The sequence below is a fragment of the Carlito syrichta genome, unplaced genomic scaffold (assembly GCF_000164805.1).
Source record: "Carlito syrichta isolate Samal-C Ts95f unplaced genomic scaffold, Tarsius_syrichta-2.0.1 Scaffold96995, whole genome shotgun sequence".
Taxonomy (NCBI): domain Eukaryota; kingdom Metazoa; phylum Chordata; class Mammalia; order Primates; family Tarsiidae; genus Carlito; species Carlito syrichta.
Window position 1 is genome coordinate 60,867 of NW_007041091.1, and position 17,038 is coordinate 77,904.

A 17,038-nucleotide genomic window follows, 5' to 3' on the forward strand; every position below is an offset into this window, starting at 1 on the left:
TTGCCTTGAACTTTTTTTCTTCCACCACTCGGTCTTCCTGGCATTTCACTTGAGGACTCTTTTATCTTCCACCGGTAGAGGGAGACATCACCACTCACTTTTGTTTCTTATCGTTTGGTGGCTGTGTGTATCTTCCAGCTAACACCAAGACACCGTTGGGTATGCTTGAATTGATCTAACCAGTTATATAATCAGTCTCAAGGCAAAACAGTCAAGCACTCAGCTGTCTGACAGTGAGTCCATCTCCCATGTACAGCAAATTGAGAATTCATGCTTCCATTCCAAAATAACCTTTTAAGAGTTCATATTAATCAGATATTAGGTTGAATCATATGACTGCCATTTTTTAAGGTAAAAAATTGGTCACATGCTGAATACTGCTAGAATAGAAGATTGATCTTGAGTAGAGCATCTACTAGAAGACCCTTCTTTGGCAGCATAAAAATACCACTGTCTTGAATCTGGACTTTTGCTGTAGTGGCAGTAAGTCACCGTGATGGCTGATTTATGGCCCAAATGAAGCCTCAGTGTTTAACTTGCAAAGTTTATGGCTTCAGATGTCTGGGTGTTACACACATTAGCACTTAATGTTACAATTTAAAAACGCAGTAGAGATCATTTACTCTTTGTGTCTGCAGATTTTCAAATAAAATTGCTCATGTTGGAATACATTTTGTTTTACCCTTGCTGACTTCTTGTCTGAAAAAAGCCTAGGTGACAGATGCTGCTAAAAGCGAAGCTGGAATTTTCTAGATGGTCTGTATATAAATGAAGAATGAATAGAAATACTCTTTTCTTTTGCTCCGATTCTGTCAAAAATATTAGAGTTAGGCATTATTTATTTCTGATTGGCTGTGGAGCCATGTTCTGGGGTCTTCTGAATGCTTATTTACAGTTACAAAAACATTCCAATCTTCTAAAGTCCACCTAAAATGTAGATGGAGGTTGGGAGGACAGCGTCTTTCTATTATTTTATTTAATATCATTTAAGTGTGCTTAAGTTATTTTTCCTACTTTATTTGATTTTTCTGCTTATGCGTGGAGAGTTCTTCTTAATAAATCATGCAACTACCAGTTTTGTCTTGTTTTCACACTGGATTAAGGGGATTAAAATATTAGGTTAAGTAAATATAGCAAATGAGTTTCTTAAAAAGAAACTCCAAGAACTATGCACCAAGTTACCATTTTAGATTTAGTATGTGATCCTAAAGGATCTTGGTCGCTATAAGTGCCAGATAATAATGTAAACTATGGCCCCAAATGTTATGCAGAACTTAAATTACTTGACAATCAAATGAGGTATGTGTGCTATAAAGATAAAGTGCACCCTAACTGGAGGCCACGGCCTTGGATACACACATTGTCATAGACAAAACATCAGAGTTAGGTAATAATAAAAACCAGCAATGAGGGAAGTAAGAGTCATGAAAATGTGACCTCAGTTCACATTGGGGTTATCTGCACATACTTCCTGTGTGACTTCTCAGAATTTCATAAGAGTTCAGATGGCAAAATCTGTACTTGGGGTCACATGTATCTTTTGCTTTCAACATTCTGTCATTATTTCTCTAACATTTCTTTCTTGAAAATTTACAGTAGAGGAAGGATCTCATAGGCACTAAATAACCACCCCCCCCAGCTTACATGAGATAATAAGCTAACAGCAACATTTCCCCATTTTTGAGATAATAAATAAGCCCCTAGTGGGTATTTGATATAGTTTTCTATCAATATTTATCTAATTTTTTTTTACCTGCAATATCAGGGTGTTTATCTAAGACTTATAATTGCAAACTTTAGCCTCTAATTTCTAAAATAATACAGATTTCCCAAGAAGCACTTTCCCTATCATCCAGGAAATACCATTCTTCTCCGGACATTGGTCCTAAAATAAAATGATAGGCAAAAATTTTATCAGAGATATGTAGGGCCTCCTTCCCTCCAGACTTTCTTTCATCTGCAAATAAGCATGCTGGGTCTGGTGCTAAATTTTTTTGGGGAGTTGGAGCCTCACTCCATCACCCAGGCTGGAGTGCAGTGGCACGTTTAGGGCCTCCCCAGCATCGACCTGCTAGGCTCTGGCAATCCTTCCACCTCAGCCTTCCAAGTAGCCAGAACTACAGGTACGCGTGTTACCAGGTCCAGCTAATTTTTTTTTAAATTGTAGAGATGAGTCCTCATCATGTTGCCCAGGCTGGTCTTAAACCCGCAGGCTCAGGCAATCCTTTCGCCTTGGCCTCCCAAAGTGCTGGGATTACAGGCTTGAGTCACCGCGCCCACCTGGTGCTGAATCTTAATATTTCCAAGAGCTTCTCCTTTGAGGCAAGCAATGGAAATGACTTTAGACCAGAGAGGTCATATTCCATGACTAATAGTGCTTATTGTTGGTAGAGTGGGTAGCAAAATTGTGTGTCTGGAGCACATGAAAACATTGGTTGTAACATGTTCCCTAATCATTAAAGACAAAGCTTCTACTCCCTACCCCCAGGAATGATGGATAACTGATACTAGGCTAGCATTCACTCTGTATACAAGGGAGTATATGAAACTGGCCAAAATGCAGAAGCAAATGGTGTCCTATAGTGCACAACAGACAACACAAGATTGCCATCTCTGAGAGAAAGGAAACTCACAAGATAAGTCACACAATTAGTCAGTTCTTTTCTTGGGGAAAATTTCCCAACCACAGCACAGAGCTGGAGTCTGAGCAGACCTTGGTAGTTCTGCTGAGTAAGAAAACAGAGATCAGAGTGTGAGGAAGCTAATGTGGCTGCATCTGTAGGGCAGGATATTGGAGAAAAGGATGCTGTGCAGAGGAGACCGGAAGTCCTAGTGGGAGTCTTCCACAAGTCTGTACTCAAGGGCTGTGCTGTACACAAGCAGAGAAAGAAACCTCACCCAAGGTGTACAAGATAGCAGTTGCAATGGGGTTGAGGCAGAAATAGAGATACTAGAGGTTGAGAAAAGTAGTGCATTGGGGGCACTACATGTTACAGCCGATGTTTCCATGTGCTCCAGACACACAAGTTTGCTACCCACTCTACCAACAATGCACTACTGATCTCATAAACACCTTGCTAACGTTCTAGGCATCCAGCTAAGACATTAGAAAGGCTGTCCCTTAGAAGCAAGAATCATGCCCTAAAGTAAGATCCTAGACCCACCCTAAAAAAGCCTAAAACCAAACATTGACAAGATCTTCAGAGAAGACAGAATTTGGAGGTTGAATTACACCAAATGAGAGAAGCTTTGAAAACATGTTGGACTTTCTACAGATCTGTACAAGCCTACACAAGTTCAAGGTGACTAGCTAGTAACTGAACTGCCTATTAAAACAGAAGACAGAAGTCTTCTGAGGAAGACAACAAAATCCAGTGTCTCTACATTATATTATCTGAAATGTTCAGCATTTAATAAAATATCAATAGACATACAAAGAAATGGGAAAATATGATAGAACCAAATGAAAATTCTAGAACTAAAAAGTATAAAAACCAAAATGAAAAATGCCTAGATGAACTTAACAGTAGGTTGGAGGCTAGGCTTGGTGGCTCAGTCTATAATCCCAGCACTTTGGGAGGCCAAGGCAAGTGTACTGCCTGAGCCCATGAGTTTGAGACTAGCCCTGGCAAGTTGGCGAGACCTCATCTCTACAATAATTCAAAAATTAGCCGGGCATGGTAGCATGCGCCTGTAGTTCTGGCTACTTGGAAGGTTGAGGCAGAAGGATCGCCTGAGCCCAGCAAGTTGATGCTGGGGTGGCCGTGGGCATACCACTGCACTCTAGCCTGGGCGACAGAGTGAGACTCCAACTCAAAAACAAACAAACAACAACAACAACAAGAAAAAACAGTAGGTTGGAGATGGCAGAAGAGTCATTTCACATGAAGATAGATAAAAATAAATTATCCAATCTGAAGAACTGACAGAGAGATTGGAGAAAAATATACAGAGCCTCAGAGATCTATCCTTTGGGCCAATATCAAATGGTCTAACATGTGTATAACTAGAGTTCCAAGAGAAGAGAGAATGTGATTAAGGAAGAAAAAAAAAAGTGAAGACATAGGTTCCAAAAGCATCCTAATTTTATGAAAAACAATAACTTCCAGACCAAAAAGAAACTCTATGAACTCTAAGCAGTATAATAGTGGAGTTCACGCTTAGGTGAGATCAATAATTCACTTAAAACACTAACACGTTTTCACATGGACAAATATTTTGCCTGACCTAGACTGGTCTGAAGTGTTGTAAATGGTTTGGACTTTGGGGAGCAAGTGGAAGAGAAAGAAAGAGTTAGCTTGTCATTGATTAACACTGTCATTCGTAACAGAGAGGAAACTGAAGACGCTTGGTAGACATGTGCTGATCAAGCTATCAGTTAGATTATGGAGAGGTTACGCATTCAGTTCCACAGCCCGGTTTTGTGACTTGACCCCTATAAGTTAATCATCCTCCTGCCAGAAAGCATGCACAGTGTGACTTCCTTCACCCTGGGAGGAACCTTCATGCACCCACAAGACCTCCCACCTGCGAGGCTTTTGATGTAGTGGTTCAGAAGATAGTTTCCCATGGAGTTAGACTGCCAAGGATGAGATCTCAGTGTGGCCACTGGTTAGCTATGTCACATACTTAATGACCCTGAGTCTGTCTCCTTAAAGGGGGAGTTGGAATACCCACATTAGATGGTTTTGTGAGAATTAAGTGAGATACTAGTGTGTGTAAATCAGATTTTCATAGGAGAGAGAGGGTGAGGATAATGGATTGTGAGGTCTGAAAGTGGATGTGAGAAAATCACTTGACACACAGTCAGTTCTCTCTAGATGTATCTTTACTGAGTTGCAGAATAGCACAGGGTTAAGAACATGGACTCTGGGGTCAAATTGCAAAGTTTTTGCTAGGCAAACTTAAGCTCTCTGTGCCTCCATTGATTAATCTATGAAGGAGATAATGTTAGCACCAGCCTTGTAGGGTGGTTGTGAGGTTAGCAGGAGTTATCTATGCAAAATGCTTGGAATAGCAGGTGGTACATCATGTATTTCTCAGGTATGGTCTGAGAAATGGTGAACACTGTGCTGGTGTGTGCACAGATGAACTGGAAAGAGGAGAGTGGGGTGGATACAGCAGATTTCATGTTCTCCTTAGTGTCAGCCCTGCTTGCATGTGACTGTGTCCTCTTGCCATGGTCCTGGCAGCATGGTACTTACACCACCAGAGCCCATCAAGAATGGCTAAAACAAGAAAGAAGTCTATTCTCTAGGTGCCTGAATGGCCTATAAATGTACAGTAGAGTGGGATGCTATCCGGCATGGCGACATTGGCTTGTTGACAGCCCCGAGTGACAGAGAAGAGTCTGCTGGACAAGATCTACATTGATCTAAAGGTCAATGTTCATTCTTTCCCACCATTGCTGACGTCCTCTGTCCAGCATTGCTGGGAGGTACTCCCCTCCCCCAGTCTGACATCTCTGGGTGGGACTCCTGTGCGCTGTGAGCTCTGGACATTTCCTTGTTGGACTGAGCAGGATCTGAATCCCAGGCCCACTCTCTGCTCCTAGCTCTGACCTGTGAGGTCACACAGAGCGCACCTTGTCCTCTGCTGGTGATGCTTGAATGTACTTGGGACACCCACCAATAGGCAGGAACCTTGGGAACAGGATTCCTCCCAGCTCTAAGCACAGTCTCAAAAGCAGCGTGATGAGCTAGGAAGGCCATGGACTGCACAGCAGCGAGACTGCACATTTATCTATGTGCAACTTACTCTGTAATTGGCGATGACTTCTGCGTAATCATATGTGTACTTGGGAATTCTTCTGAAGTGAGAAAAACCCAATCTACAAATCATTTCTAAATGGTGATAAAATTTTCATGAGTGCTAAATTTAACAATTAATGAAGTTAACATATTCATGTGTCTCACAGACACGAAACATTTATTAATTATGATTTTGCAGTTTTCTTTTCATGTATTAGATCTTATAATTTTTTCCCAGTTCTTAAAATTTTCCATAGTCCCCAGAAAAGCACACAGGCCCTTGCATACAGTGTCCAAGGGATAGAATGACTGTGACCTCTGTCTGTTGGCTTATGGATGAATTTGATCCTACCAATGCCATTATGTCCAAGGTGCCATATCACTGTACCCAAGAGAACTCTTTCCCTCGTTCCTAGTTCTGCATTAAGGGCAGAGCTTTTCAGATGTGGCAAGACTGGAGGATGCAAGGATTAGGGAGACAGGAATTCATGAATATTTAAAGAACCTCCTGTGAACAAGCCCCTGCTCGCTCATTCAGTTAAACGTTTAACAAGCCCCTGTGGTGTGCCAGGCCCTGTGCTGTAAACTGGTGATGGCAAGAGGAAGCAGACAGAGCCTCAGTCAAGTCCATCCACAGGCCAGGGAGGTGAGCTTCATTGTTCTCGTCTTCATTTTACAGTTTAGGAACTTAAGGCCCTTGGGATTAAGTAACTTGCCTAAGGTCACACAGCCCCAAAGCGTCTGAGCTGGCAAATGCAAGCCCAGGTGCTCGGAGCCCACATACTGCTCTCTGCCATTCCCCACTGCGTGGAGCACAAATCTCTCTATTTGCAAAGCTTTTCCTTCAATTACCTTTCAGGATTATCCTATTCTAGCATTCTCACTGGTGCTCGACTAGACCAAGAAACTTGATTTGACTTGGTGGGGACACAGTTGGCAGAGTTGGGTGGAGAGAAAGGAAAATAAAACAAATGCTGTTTTCCAAAAAGATACTCTTCCAGCATGTGAGATGAAATCAGATTAGTATCTCAGATGACAAATCTGAGCAAGTCTTAATAGGTATTTTAAAAATTAATGTGAAAGTGACTGATACTTCTAGCGTCACTGATAAAAGTGATTCACTTCTCCATTATTTCAAAGCGAATTTCTACCAGCCATATCATTTCTTCATCAACACGGGGAAGCAAACCTCTGAGCTTTCCACTCAGCTACCTGCTGGGCAGCCCTCCACCCCCCCCCCAGGTACCCACAGGTACCCAAACTCCACGTGCCTAAATCAGCTTCTCCCTAACTTCCACCTCCTCTTGGATTCCCCATCAGGGAGTTCTCGAATCATCTCACTGGGAAAGGCAGGGAGGCAGAGAGGCCTTTCTGCCTCCCCGTCCCAGATCTCCGTATTCACATAACTCTCCAACCTGCACTATGATGCCTCTTTCCTGCACTGACTCCTGCTGCCTTGGCAAGCCTCGGTGTCACCAGGCCTTCTGCGTGGACTCCTTTCCCACCCCACAAGGCCCCCAGGCCTCCTCCCCCACAGTCAACCTCATTTACTCCAAAGGAAGACCTGATGGCACTACTCGCCCAAAGGCGGCTCTGCCACTTACAGGATAAAATCTAAGCTCAGTCACAGTGGCTCTGGCCTGTAATCCCAGCACTTTGGGAGGCAGAGGTGAGAGGATTGCCTGAGCCCAGGGGTTTGAGACCAGCCTGGGCAGCATGCTGAGACCTCCTCTCAACAATTAAAAAATTAGCCGGGCACAGAGTGAGCCTGTGGTTTCAGCTACTTGGAAGGGTGAGTCCAGTAGGTTGATGTTACAGTGGTTGTGAGCATACCACTGCACTCCAGCTTGGGTGACAGAGTGAGACACTGACTCAAACAAACAAACAAACAAACATACAAACAAACAAAATCCAAGCTGGTCAAAGGCACCAAGGTCCTCTGTACTCTTTCTCTCCTGCTTTCTCACTCTTGGAATTCCTGCTTCACAGTCCACACTCTCCTGATTTCCCTGCACCCTACAAGCACAGAGCGGCTTTGCCCCATGTTTGCCTGGGCTTCTGCCTTTGCTCTACTTGGAGCTTCCATCCTGTCTTTGGGTGGCTAATTCATTGTCACTTATCTTTTAATATTTAGCTCAGCTGTCATCTCCTTCAGGAAGCTTTGCCTGCAGTCTAAGTGCTCTTTTTTTGAAGCCTTCCCCCTGTAGGCTTGCATATTCCTGCATATTCTGTTGAAATCCTTCATATACCTTCATATATTTATCTAAATGGACCATATGTTAGTTGAGTCAAATTGACCTTAAGATTTTTCAAGACAAAAGAAACTTTATTTGTGCCAAAACAAATAACGGCTCAAAAATTATCCATTGAACCCAAACTATTAGAGAGAATTTGAAGGCTGTGGTGACAGTTTTCAATGCTAACTGCCAATTAAAATCACCTCCAGGCTGGGGGCAATGGCTCACGTCTGTAATCTCAGCACTTTGGAGACAGAAGTGAGAAGATTGCCTGAGCCTAGAAGTTCGAGACCAGCCTAGGCAACAAAGCCAGATCCCATCTCTCTAAAAAAAAAAATCACCTCCGGGCCATAACTATACCAGTGTCTTGATCCTCACCCTGGGATTCTGACTGGTCTCAGAGATCAGTATTGTAAGTCTGATGCATGTCCTAGGCTGAGAAACACCAGATTGCAGTAAATTAGCTCATCAGCTCCCAGACATATAAGGGCCAGGTCTGAAGAGGGTCATCCGATCCCAACGGGAGAGTTTTGAAATGGAAACACAGTATGGAGTGGAAAGCTGAAAGTCTTGACCCGCTAGCTGTGTGGCTGTAAGTCATGCAATAGGTTATTTAAGTTATTTATTTATTTTATTTTATTTTTTTGAGTTGGAGTCTCACTCTGTCACCCAGACTGGAGTGCAGTGGCCGCTCCCGGCCACTGCAGCCTCGACCTGCTGGGCTCTGGCGATCCTTCCGCCTCAGCCTTCCCAGTAGCCGGAATTACAGGCGCGCACTACCCGCCCGGCTAATTTTTTGATTTATTGTAGAGATGAGGTCTCGTCTGCCCAGGCGGGTCTCGAACCCGCGGGCTCAGGCAATCCACTCACCTCAGCCTCCCAAAGGCGTGGGATTACAGGCTGAGCCACCGAGCCTGCCCTAAGTTATTTATTTTATATTGTAATATTTTAATTTATTTTTTCAGTTGGACTCTCATTCCGTCACCCAGGCTGGAGTGCAGTGGCACGCTCACCAGTGGCCACCCCAGCATTAACCTGCTAGGCTCTGGTGATCCTTTTGCCTCAGTCTTCCAAGTAGCTGGAACTACAGGCGCACACTACCATGTCCAGCTAATTTTTGATTTATTGTAGAGATGAGGTCTCGCCAAGTTTCCTGGGCTGGTCTCGAACCCGCAGGCTGAGGTAATTCACTTGTCTTGGCCTCCCAAAGTGCTGGGATTACAGGCTGAGCCACTGAGCCTGGCCTGTTTTAAATATTTTAAAGTCTCTGGTCCATCCTTTGTAAATGAGGCTCTCTTGCAGGTTGCTGTGGGGATTAAATGAGATGATCCTTCCAATGATAGTGTCAATATTAGCAACATTCTGTCTATCGTGAAGAGTGATAAGCCTTGGCAAAGACCCACTCACCACGGTTTGACTCTCTACCATATACATTTACTTGGTTCCATTTGTACAATGGCTTGAAATTCACCTTGTGATTTGGACTATCTCATCATTAAAGGGTCTGTGTATTTGTTTTCACATCTGTCTCATTGGGGATTGGAACCCGATAATTTTTTTTTTAATCGGTTGTGAGCTCTAACTGTATCCAAAAAATAAAATGAGTACCTAAAAAGGAAGATGAATCGCTTGGCAGTTGCTGGACCAACTGCTCTTAGTGAGATACAGGCTTTCCAAGAAGCAGAGAGTGGATGACCTGGGGTCCATCACTGCGTCAGAGAACATTTGGGTCCCTTAGGTCAGGCACTGCTGGCCTTGATGGCTGGCTCATTTTGTGGTGGCCTTGGTTGGGATGTCTGTTGCAGGCAGCCTAAGTAAGTCAAAGGAAAGGAATGTTACAGCTGCCCTTGGGAATTTGTGTTATTGTCAGTCTTGAAATATTTTGGCAATTCTTGGAAATTGTTTGGTGTGTGTATTCCTCTTGGCCCTCACATTACTCAAAGACAGAGAAAGCCAAGCAACAGTGTAGGACCTAACCCAGTAATCCATGTTGGGATTCACCTTGCTATTGGTTCCTAGCTCTCTCAGCTGGGGGAGTTACATGCATTTCATAGAACATTTTTAAAAATGCAAAACAGAGTTCAAGCATGGTGGCTCATGCTTGTAATCCCAGTACTTTAAGAGTCTGAGGCAGGAGGATTGCTTGAGCCCAGGAGTTCTTGACCAGCCTGGGGAGCATAGCAAGACCTCATCTCTACCAAAAATAAAAAAATTAGCTGAGTGTGGTGTGTGCCTGTAGCCCCAGCTATTTGGGAGGCTGAGGCAGAAGGATCACCTGAGCCCAGGAGGTTGAGGCTACTGTTAGCTGTGATCATCGTGATCATACCACTTCACTCCAGCCTTGGTGACAGAGTGAGACCATTACTAAAAAAAAAAAAAAAAGGCAAAATACCAATTTATTTCTCCATAGGGCTTGCTCCAAGTGCCTCTTTACTTTCAACAAAGTCTTTGGCTACTTCTTCTCTTTCCCTTCACTTTTACAAATTATTCTTATTTTCTATTTGTTTCAGCTATTTCTAACCTTAAGTTTTTCTCCTTTCATCTGTTTTCATAACAAAATAATATATTGATGTAAGACATATGAGACAAGGGCAATAAATTAGATAGCTTAGATGAAATGAATACATTCCTAGAGACACATACTATTGAAGCTGACCTAAGAAGAAACAGAAACTCTAAATAGACCTATAAGAAGCAAGGAGTGGATAGTATTAATAATAATACTCATAATAAAAACTATCCACAAAGAAAGCTCAAGACTGGATGGCTTTACTGGTGAATTCTTCCAAGGTTTTAAAGAATTAACATCAATTCTTCACAAATCCTTCCAAAGACAGAAGCTGAAGAGCACTCACTTCTGAATTCATTCTATGATGCTGTACAAGCTATGGCTGCCATGTTTCTTGGCTCTGACTCCCACCTCTACCTTGGGGAGGTGAATCTTTCTCTCTCTCTCTCCATTCGCCATTGCCCTGAAAAGCTATGGTTTGACCACGTGTTCTTTGAGCTATGGCCAGGACATGTTTTCCTAAGCTTTGGCCCCCTCTACCTTGGAGAGGTGAATCTCCTCTCTCTCTCTCTCTCATTTACTTTCTAAATAAACTATATTTTCCAGTATAACTTCTGTGCAATTCTTTGCATCTTTCACACAGCACCAGATCCCCTGATAACACTACCAGGCGAAGACTTCACAAGAAAAGAAAGCTCCAGACAGTATCTCATAGGAATATAGATGTAAAAATCCCCCACAAAATACTAGCAAGTGGAATCCAGCAACATATAAAAAAGATTGTATACCATGACCAAGTGGGATTTGTCCCAGAAATGCAAGAAATATGAGACCAATAAGAAAAGCAATGCACAATCCTCCTCTCAGGGGAAGTTTTGGTGAGGACCTGACTGTAGCATATACCCGAGTCCAAGTGCTGGCCTACTCAGTTTTGGGTCTTCTGGTCAGGGCATGTGGAAGGAGAGGAAGGTCATGGTGTTTACCCTCTTCTGGGAGGAGGAGAGGCTCTCTCCTGTGCATGAGGACTGAGATGTGGTCTCTGCCATCCTAACTTACTGCAAAGATCAGTGATCCACAAACAGCTCAGAGCTGAAAGGGGCTTTAGATGCAAATGAGTCCCAGTTTTTGTTTTGCAGATGAGAAAAACCCTAGGACAGAGATGTTACTTCCTCATAGTCAGGGAGCTAACTAGAGGGAACAAGAATTGGAACGCTCCTTTCCTGGCTCCCATTCTGGGCTCTTGCCCTCCCCCTGTCATGTCCCGTTGTTGTCTAGTTGCTTGTAGAGGATACAGTTAATCTGGCTGATCTTGCCGCTCATGGTTATCAGGGAAATAATAATAATAATAATAAATAATAGTAACATTAACAGCAGCTAACACTTGTATAGTGCTCACCTTGTGCCAAGATTTTAAGTGCTTTAGATTGTATTAAGTCATGTAATCCTCGCAGAAACCCTACAAGGTAAGCATATCAATGTTCCTATTTTATGGATAAAAACACTGAGGCAGAGAGAGGTTGAGCACTTGTCAAGGTCACTCATATAGAATGTGGCAGCAGTCTGGCCCTGCACAAAGAATCCCCATCCCCTATTTTCCTCTTCAGGAGAGGGACAAGGAAGGCGTCTTACAGCCTGGTGGCCAGCTGATGTATCATCATGTGAAGAGAATGTCGCTGGAGTTACAGTTTTCTTTTTTTTTTGAGTTGGAGTCTCACTCCATCTCCCAGGTTGGAGTCCAGTAGCATGCTCACGGCCACCCTAGCATGGACCTGCTGGGCTCAGGCAATCCTTCTTCCTTAGCCTTCCAAGTAGCTGGAACTACAGGCGTGCATTACCACACCTGGATACTTTTTTTGACTCTTATTGTAGAGATGAGGTCTTGCCAAGTTGCCCAGGCTGTTCTTGAACCCGTGGGCTCAGGCAATCCCCTCACCTCGGTCTCCCAAAATGCTGGGATTACAGGTGTGAGCCACCATGCCCGGCCAGAGTTATAGCTTTCTTAATGTTTTGTGTCTGATAGGCAGAAGGTAGACCCTGGTACTCACTGATGTAGGGCTCCTTTATCTTGGAGTTCATGGACTTTAGGAAGAGACCCTGATCCAAAATTTCATGTAAAATGTCATGTGTCTGAGCTCACTGGGCACAGATTTCATAAAGGCTAAAGTGTGACCATACTGCGTGGCTCCTGAGGACGTGAGCCCTGCTCGTTTTTTTACATTCAACAGTGCTTTTGGAGCTTCTCTTAGAAGTCTCCAGAGAGATCTGTGCATGCCTGAGTAAAGGAACGAATGACGCTTTCTCCCCTTTGTGTGTGTGGGAGGGGGTGTGATGTCCACCTACACTTGGGTGTGCATGCCAGAGAGGGCACTGTTGGCCTGGGCAAGTGACCCAGGCCACAGGTCCTTACTCCAGCCTACCATGATTCCATAGGCCCTCAACCCTGGTCAGTACTAACGAGACTCCACTCCAGTCCAGAGCTTCTCCTGAGCACACAGACCTGATGGGTGTGCAGTGGCACGGGGGCATCACATGCAGCTCTCTCCCTGGGTGCCCATACTCAGTTTTCATAGCCTCAAGCTTCCTGCCACAGTACTCAAGCTTGCTCATGAATGAGCAGAGGCCTTAAAAACAGCCCTGCTTGAATTGTGCAATAAGGAATTAGTAACAGGCAACTGTACACTGTGACAAGTTTCTTCTTAACCTCTGTGGTGTCCTTTTCAAACGACCCTCAGGGCATCACAGCCCAGTGCCTTGAGGGGAGGTGGCTTCCCATGGCAACACACAAATATACCCTAGTTATTTCTGCCATGTGACAGTGGTGTGTGCCCTTAACTGATGTCACTGTGCAGTTGTTAGACTGAATGGACCCCGGGGGGGAATCAGATTAGCCAGGGTAAAATGACTTCCCCCTTCCTTCATTAAACCTGCTCTCTCTGACGACCACAAAGACACGTAGGAAGCGCTCAATAAATGTTTGCTGAATTCATGAATTGTGCCCTATCCAATCTCATTGTAAGTGGCTTCCTGGTGACAGCGTCTTTAAGATAGCCTTTGTTGATTTTCTAAATCTGGAAAAAGTGTAGAGCTTGGTGAGACCAGCACCCAGTAGAGATTGGTGAGTCCAGCACCAAGTAGAACATGGTGAGATCAGCCCCATGTAGAGTTTGGTGAGACCAGCACTACGTAAGCTTAGGAGATGAGGATTGTGTTGACCTTGGTGAGATCAGTACTACATAGAGTTTGGTGAGATTAGCACCATATAAAGCTTGGTGACAGCAGCACTGAGTAGAATATGGTGAGGCCAGCACTACATGGAGCTTGGGGGATTGAGGGCCGTGTGGATCTTGTTGAGATCAGTATTGTGGAAGTTACAGGGTAAGACTAACACAAGTGCATTTAGATAAGAACAGGGACAGTTGCCATCAGTGGTCTCTTCCAACGAAGGTACTCATTGCTCCCTTCATGTGTCTGCTCACATGCTGTCCCCTGACTGTTGGCTCCTTGAGGGGGTGTGGACTGTCCCCCCCTAAACCCGTATCCCAGCACCAAGTCTAGTCCTCAATACACAGTGGGAACTCCAATAGAGTCGCAGAATGAACGAGAAGAGGTTATGCACATTGTGCAAACACACACACACATCAGAGAAATGGCTAGCGTATACCATGGTTGGAATTCTGGTAACTCTGTCCTTACAGGACATTTTCTGGCTCCTGCAAACAGTCAGGAAAGCCTTCTGAGCATGGACATCCTTGCCTTTAGGAGTGAAGGAGTGGAGTATGCAAAGTGAACATGGGCATTAGTCATTGGACTAGTTTGGGTCCACAAATTAGTGTCTGTGTGCCCTTGGGTAGGTGCTCAAAGTCTCAATCTCACCTACATATGAAGGGAGGGGAACAAGCATACTCCCTTTTCACTATTAATTTAGGGTCTGATGAGATGCTGACCATCAAACGCCTTGGACACAGTCGGTGCGCAGTCCATGCAATCCCCTCTCCCACGAAACTCCCTCTTCCTCTCTCTGTCCTCAGTTGCCTCCTCTGAAAATTATGAGGGTGACCCTTCAGGATCACTTGAGTGGGTGAGTATGGACAGAACAAGCTGATTCCTTAGGAGTGGGAAAGCAAGGATGTGACACAAACACACTTGCTTGTAAAGGAGACTCTTCCTTAGCAAATCAGAGGAAAGCAACACAGACAAGACGCCACCACCACCACTGAACCAACCTCAGCTACCTTCTGCGGGGCCCGAACCTAATTCCCATGGCTGTGTACATGGTCATGAGGGCCACTGTGGAATCAGATGAATTCAAGATAGTCCTGAGGCTGCGGACTCCTGCCCACCCTACAGTTCTTCAAATGTAGAAACAAGGTTCCCAGGCTGTTGCCCACCACCAGTTTACTCAAAAGTCAAGTCCTTAATCTGTCACCTGAGCTCTGGGCAATTGGCTATACGAAGGGCATCAGCACAGGAGGACCCCCAGATGGGGTCCTCTGCAGGAACATGGCATTTCTTTAGGGAAAGAGAGGCCACTACCTACCAGATGCCTAAGGAATTTTAAGTCACTGATGGCCAGGGCCAGACTGGGCTGTGATTCCAGATACCCGTGAGAGACTCCTGCCCTGTTCCCCACGTCTCCCACCTGCAAACTGGAAAGAAAACATGCTCAGCCTCCCACGTCAGTGTAACATGTGCACCGCTTTGGAGAGGTGCTCAGTCAGTTTTGCTGTGAATGAACGGACACCTGGTCTGATCATTCACACTGAGGTGTGCACAGCTGACGTAAGATTTTGGCTGAAGGTAGGGAGAACTGGCAGTGCCATCTGCTGCACACTTAAGGAAGTGGGGGAGGGGTCAGTATAGGTTGGGATACAGGGACAGACAGAAAATTGGGGGATTTCAAGAAAGCCAGCCCTGCTTGGGACAGCTGTGTCTCCTCCTTCCAACGGTGCCCCAATTCTGTGCTGGGGGCTTTCCATTCACACCCCTCAAACTGTTTCAGCAGGGATCCTATGTGTGTACCTCCCTGCACAACTCCAAACAAGCAGACCAAACTCAGTGGGGCAGACCTTCTTAGGGACTGCCTGAGTTTAACATCTCACTTCCTGTCTGAGTCCGTTAGCCACATGGATGGAGAACATGGAATGTCCTCCCTTCTGAGGAGGTGAGCCAGGTGGGCTGCCTGGAGACCAGTTAGTGACTATGCGAACAGAAGGAAGCCCTGGTGGTAAGCGGTGGCCCTGGAAGGTGGCTCCTACCATGTCACTCTGCGACTGTGTGGCCCCGTACATGGTGATGCCGTTGGAGGGTGGTGCTGGCTGCGGGGTGTCGGGTTGGATGTACCCTCTTCTGTCAATTAGACTGTGAGAGAGAAGAACACACAGGAGGAAGAAAGTGAACAAAAAGCCTAAGACGCATCCACACTATCTAGGTTTCCGTGTCTGGGCCCCTCTTTCTGTGCAGGCCCCACCCTAGACACCTGAGGGGTCTGCTCACTGGCATGACTCATCAGTTACTAAATTCGGCTTCTTCCACCCTCAAACGTGCCTGTGGCATCACTTGCCTCCTGGCCAGTCCAAGTGCTTGTGGCCCACTCAGACCCTGGCATCTCCCTCCTTGTCTGCTGACTGTGGGAGCCTCTGAACTGGCCTTACCTCCACCTGTCAAATCGGTCCCACACTTTCCTCTCCAGCTTTTAAATCCACATCTTCTTACTACATTCGTTCAACAAGCATGTTCCAAATACCTGCGTGTGCCAGCGTACTGTGTGAGAGCAAGGCCATGGCCCCACCCCACGTGTATACTGCTTTGGCATCTCCATATTTTTTGTTCAACCGTTGTTTCTTCCTCACCCAAAGTCACGTTTCCTTCCCCTCCATTGTCCATTCTTCAAGGCCAGGGTCAAAGGCATCCTGACCCCTGCTTTGTCCCTGTATCCCTCCCCCTTCCTCCCTTCTGAGTCTCTCAGGCTTGCACAGGACCCGCCTACTGGCTCACATCACTACATTACTTTTTCCCGGGTCACAGTGAGTTTACACAGGCATCTTCTCTGTCCAGCAGCCTGTAAGCTCCCAAGGACAGAGTCTTCATCTTGTTCCCTGGGGCACCTGGCCCCGTGCCTGGCCCACTGAGACAGGGATCAGAGGCCCCTGGCTTACATCTGTCCTAGAGTTTGGGGGACAAAGACTGTGTCTCCAAGACTGATACCCAATAGGTGCTCAGCAAATGCTTGTTGAAGGAATAAATAGAAATGGGTCCTTTGTCTCCCAGAGACAAGTTTCTGGGCTCTACGGTACTGTAGGTTGTCAGAAGGTGATGGATGAGGTTTCCCCTGGCCATCAAAGGAAGTGCCTTTCTTCCCCAGTGAAGGCTCAGGCTGAAGGCCTTGAGTCAAAGGGCAGAAATGTGGATGTAACAGGAGGTTCAGCTAATAAACAGGCACTCCTGGCATGGCCTCCACTGTGTGGACGAGCCACACTCCCAGGGTGGAATCTACCTTGATGGCCTCAGGAGCTTCTGAAAAATGCAAAAAGGCAAGGCCTTCT

At 45.4% G+C, this 17,038-nt stretch overlaps 1 protein-coding gene across 2 annotated transcripts in view; it reads right to left on the reverse strand.

Annotated features, from left to right (window-relative positions):
* The window catches only part of LOC103265028 (probable palmitoyltransferase ZDHHC14), a 48,057-nt gene that overhangs the window by 7,439 nt on the left and 23,580 nt on the right, over positions 1-17,038 (reverse strand). For both annotated transcript variants that reach the window (XM_021714707.1, XM_021714703.1), the window contains exon 5: positions 15,752-15,854. In XM_021714707.1, the coding sequence (XP_021570382.1) occupies positions 15,752-15,854 (103 nt within the window). The remainder of the gene's footprint in view (positions 1-15,751; positions 15,855-17,038) is intronic.